The sequence below is a fragment of the Dipteris shenzhenensis genome, chromosome 13 (assembly GCF_047967505.1).
Source record: "Dipteris shenzhenensis isolate YYH24624 ecotype China chromosome 13, Dip_SZ_1.0, whole genome shotgun sequence".
NCBI lineage: Eukaryota > Viridiplantae > Streptophyta > Polypodiopsida > Gleicheniales > Dipteridaceae > Dipteris > Dipteris shenzhenensis.
In genome coordinates, this window is record NC_141608.1 from 55,773,036 (window position 1) to 55,777,925 (window position 4,890).

Here is a 4,890-nt window from a genome sequence, read left to right on the forward strand (position 1 = left end):
TTTGTTGTTTGCTGATGGAAAGTGCGTTTCTAAGGTTTAGATCATACTGGGTCTCTTGAAGCTTACGGGATCTGGTCGTATGGTCGTTTGGCCTTTTTTCCCTTGCCTTAGAATAGATGCTGCTGTTGCTATGCTCACTTATAGTCTTCAATGGTGTGCAAGATGGCTGGGCTTCTATCTTTGAGTTCATAGCCTTTCCTCTCATGTTATGGCTTCTTTTCTACTACTTTAGCTAGCTCTTTGTATCCCTCTATTGGCTGCTATTTCTCTGAGGCGGCATGCCAGTGCTGTGATCGCAAATATGCGATAAGATGTCTGTGACTTCTCTAGATTTATTCCCTTGTTGTCTGTGTTCCTGGGATGGTTATTGCTAATCATTTTGTTATGGGAAATACCCACCCAAGAGGCTACTGCAAAAGAGAACTTTCAGAGGCTACAGTCCGAGCTAGTGTTCGACCTCAACACCGGCCCCCAGTTTCTACAAGTCATGTGGCTATTTCTACATGTCTGAAATCTTTACGCTCACCATATACAGACCTTTGAAGATATGTTTGAGACATCATTTTGGAATCCTATACATCCATTTACCAAATCTCCCACAAACTCTTCAATCGGCATCGTAGCATGAACATTGTCCTCAAGTCTGACATAATGCACCAAACCCGATCCACGGATGGAATATATCGAAAGCAAAAAGGGGACATGTTAACTGCCGCGATTAACAATTCATGCAAGCACCAGATGTTTTACAAGATAGAGTGGAGAAGTAAGACAAGATGAGAGGTAGACAATATGAGATCAACCTTGGAGTCGTATGGGCCCAAGTCCTTATAAAAAGAGAGAGACAGAGAGAGACAGAGAGACGTGAGAAAGAACGAACAGGTTTGGCCCTCCCTTCAAAAGGTGGGGTGTATAAAAGGCCAAACGTTTGACTTTGGTCTTCATTATGTATTGCAACTTTTGGGAATACAAGCTCTCTCGTTCTTTCCATCTTCTTGTTGAGTTGAGACTTCTTGCCTTTCCATTATGTGTTGCCTTGTAATTGCCACTTTCTCCCTTCCTCTCCTCCATTACTCCCTCCCCTCCCTTCTCTCCCCCTCCTCCATCTTCACTCTTGTGGAATCACATTGTCACAATCCAGTAGGCACTTGCATGACACAATTGATAGGTTCGTGCTTTGCAAAGCTCTCACAAGGAATTATTTGGGACAGGAGACTCCATCTGCATTCTTGCAAGTTCCCCACAACAAGTGAGTTACCACCGAAGTACACAATGGAATTTTATTTGGCAAATAATTTGATGAGAGGATGGTGATTGAGAGGAGACGATGGCCTCTACATAGAAGATTTTTATATGAATTTGTTTATTGGATAAGAATTGCAAAATGGTATGTAAAGTGGCATGCACATTTATCACCACAATGGTCTAATTGGATCAAACATAGCTTTTTAATGTTTGTACTGATAGATATTTTTAAGTGTAATTTAGCAAAAATAATTCACTTTGTGGAGGAGTAGGGTAAGAAATTCTATATAAGAGTATCTAAATCAACTATTGGACATATAGAATTTACGCATTTCAACATAAAGAAATTATAAGACCTATGATTCAATAGAAATTATAAGACCTATAAAATTTCCTTCCACAAAGCCTAATGAGGGAGTAAGGGATCCCATATCTCTTTTCCTTTTGGTTGTTGAGAAACTACATAAGGCAACCAAACTTAAAGGTGGAAAAAGGAAGCGTTATATTCAAGGATTAAACCAATATTAACTTGGTGAGATTATAGATCTTGAATTTGAAGATATTTTAGAGAAAATAGAATTACTTCCTTTTTTTATTGCTTCTAAGATAAGTGTACTACCACTTCAGTTCGAGTGAAGTTCTTTCATAAATAAATAGTCTGCCCGGGTTCGTAGTCTATCGTTCGTAGATCATCGGCAATCTTGTTGGGCTCTTTCATTCGTCAAACCTCAGCAAAGATTCGAACATCAGCAAACTTCTGTAGCTTTCTGAGACAGCCTTCCACCCTGCATGCGTCGGATGCACCCCGTCCCAAAAGAAGGCATCTTCCGGACTTGAACATACCGTGTAAAGGGCGTTCCCTTCTGTGTCCACGTCTCCGCAGTTGTAACTGCTGTTGACTGCTTGGCAGCATGGCTCCAAATAATTTCCTATAATGGGCCGAGCAACGTCGGAATGCAACACAAAACAAGATCAAATATACACTAGCGCTGCACAGTGCAAAAACAGGCAACAACTTCGAGAACCTAATCAGGTGCACAAAATTTGACGAAATGGACGAGTAGAAGTATAACAGAAATAAGAATCTCAAGCTTTTTATGACAAGAAATAGGCGGGAGGGCAGCGGCGAATGCGAGAGAGAAAGAGAGAGAGAGAGAGAGAGAGAGTACCGAAGTTTCCAAAAGTATCCAAGAACGTGTTGTACTGGTCCATGGAGATAATCTCTATTTCAGATAGATTGCTAAGATTTGCAATTTTTCCGGATAGAAGGGTGTTGTGTAAACTAGTCAACGCATTAAGATCTTCGTAGCAATTCGTGTAATTGTTTGTAGATGTGAGAATTGGAAGACAACCCGCGGGCTCTAAATTCGGAAGGGCAAATGTCCGAAAACCAAGATCATAAATTGCTAGGACGGACTGTTCAATCTGATCTACTACTTCGGGGATGAAACTTACTAACCCCTGAGAATCGCAAAGACCAGTATTGGATTGTTAGAACTTAGAATGGAAAGACCGTACGTTCTACTACGAAATCGAAAATGAAGCGGAAAACATTTCAAGACACACTTATCCACGCGCGGATGTTGCTGGAAATAAGAAAAGATAAGGAGAAAAATATAGGCATGGAGCTGAAGGGTCATTATGTCTTTTGTACCTCAGTACCGTTGTTTTTTTCCATGTACGCTGTGTAGTCGTTTCCGGCGACTACAAGAAGGACCAAAGAAGTGCCGATAGGCAGTTTGTTTTGTGAACAATTGTCCAAGATCGATTCGAGCTGGTGGATCTGTTGCCCAACGGTGGGATATTTATCTCCTTTTGTGTCAAAAACGCCGCTTCCTCCAAATGCGAAATTGATTCCAGAAGGATAGTCACATGATTGGAGGTCCAGCTCTCTATAGGTCAAAGGAAGGGTAATGTTGAGGACGGAAGCTGCAGTAAGAGAACTGTTATGGGAATCAGTTGAATAAAAAGGATTACATTTGCCAGTGTTTGCAGTTAGGATTAGTCAGCAGTTGAACAGATGAATCACCAATATGATCTGTCAAAAGCTCTCCATCTGTAAATCGGCCCGCAGGCTCTCCGGGCCAAGTCTGTCCGTAGGGAGGTTTCCAAGGTTGATTTACGCTTGCATCGTTTTTGTCATGGTTCCCCGTGTCTGCATAAGAGTCGCCAAATGCAAACAGGGCAGTAGGCGTCGTGGCTCCATTCACGCTGCCTGCTCGAGGTGATCACAATCCAAATTATTAATTTATTGGAGCGCAGTTTTCTGATATAAACGCATACATGTGGAGATATCCCATAGAAATCTACACGGGTCTGTATCAACGATACGACAGAAAACGAATCCTTGCTAATTCTAAAAGGACGAAACACAAAGTAGCTACGATTCACGACAATGTAGCTATATTGTATATATATATATATATATATTGCAGACAGAAGTAAGAGGGACCGACCCATGAGAGAGAGAGCTGCGAGCAAGAGAACCAGAGCGGAGGAGGCAGGACGTGCTATTTGAATCATCTTGAACACGTGTGGGAGCTGGAAAAGGAGGAAGATAAGGTAGTAGAAAATTGTGGCGAGACGGAGAAGGTTAAATAGATGTATAACATGGAGGCGTCAGGAGTGGATGAGAATGGTGCGAATATAATGATAGTGGCATGGATCTCGCCTTGTAACGTGCAGGAGCATATTGGAGGGAATTTGGAACATCGTACTTTAACCATCGTGGGCTCTGCTTGGTAGTCGGGACAGAGTGTTGAAGGTGAAAGTCCCTTGCTGTAGAACGGATCACGAATCACGATCCTTCAATATGTTTCATAGGGTACGTGAGCTCTGCAACAATCTGTGACCCGTCAATCTTTTCATTAGATACGCGAGCGTAAATTCACAGGGCAATGATCATAGTAACTCATTGATCAACGATCTTACAATGAAACTTGGAATTTGAACTTACTGATCAATCATCTTAACAATGCAAAATTGCAATTTAAAGTAATCAATGATCTTACAATGCAAACTTGCAGATAAAACTCACTGATCAATTGCAAACCTGCTCAGTGCTGTAAACATGCCTGAAGACGAACGTGATACACGTGATATCGTACAAAGTCATCCGAGTCATGACTGCTACGCACAGTACACAACGCGCATGCAATCTGTGATGTTGTTGTTGCACCTATTTTCTATACTCTTTGCTATTTCGTCTGCATCTTCCACTGATCATACATCGCCACCACCCAGTCGATCGTACTGCTTGCTTACTCTCCGCACCTCCTAACGTCTCTCATGTATCCCTGTGCTTTTTTGCTGGATCAGACGTGGATTCCAATCGCTCTGAACCTCCGCGCCTTTCCGTGGATCAGAAGCACCACTCTGAATAACGCATGCCCCACTGTCCAGAGATCACAAGCACCACCCTGTCAACCTCTTCCATCTTTGCAAGCTTTACAATGGGACTGAAATTGAAGGACACACCTTTTCCATTGGCTATTTGGCTCTCAATGTGAGTGCCCGCAATTCCTGAAGCTTTTTTCCATTGGGATCCTAGATCTAGGTGCTCTGTGGAAGACGATATCGTTCCTATGCTTCCAGATGGTATCTAATACTAGGACTCTAATCACTTGGAGCATTTGATGAGTTAGG

The 4,890-nt window shown here is 42.2% G+C and overlaps 1 protein-coding gene across 1 annotated transcript; it reads right to left on the reverse strand.

Moving 5' to 3' along the window:
• Positions 1–1,827: 1,827 nt before the first annotated feature.
• On the reverse strand, positions 1,828–3,774 carry LOC147895617 (GDSL esterase/lipase At5g03610-like). Its single transcript, XM_087384192.1, has 5 exons — positions 3,702–3,774; positions 3,275–3,460; positions 2,900–3,174; positions 2,415–2,706; positions 1,828–2,174 (listed from the first exon to the last, which is right to left on the reverse strand). The coding sequence occupies exons 1-5, from the start codon at positions 3,766–3,768 to the stop codon at positions 1,960–1,962; spliced, it is 1,035 nt and encodes a 344-aa protein (XP_087240318.1). The 5' UTR covers positions 3,769–3,774; the 3' UTR covers positions 1,828–1,959.
• Between the last annotated feature and the right edge of the window lie 1,116 nt (positions 3,775–4,890).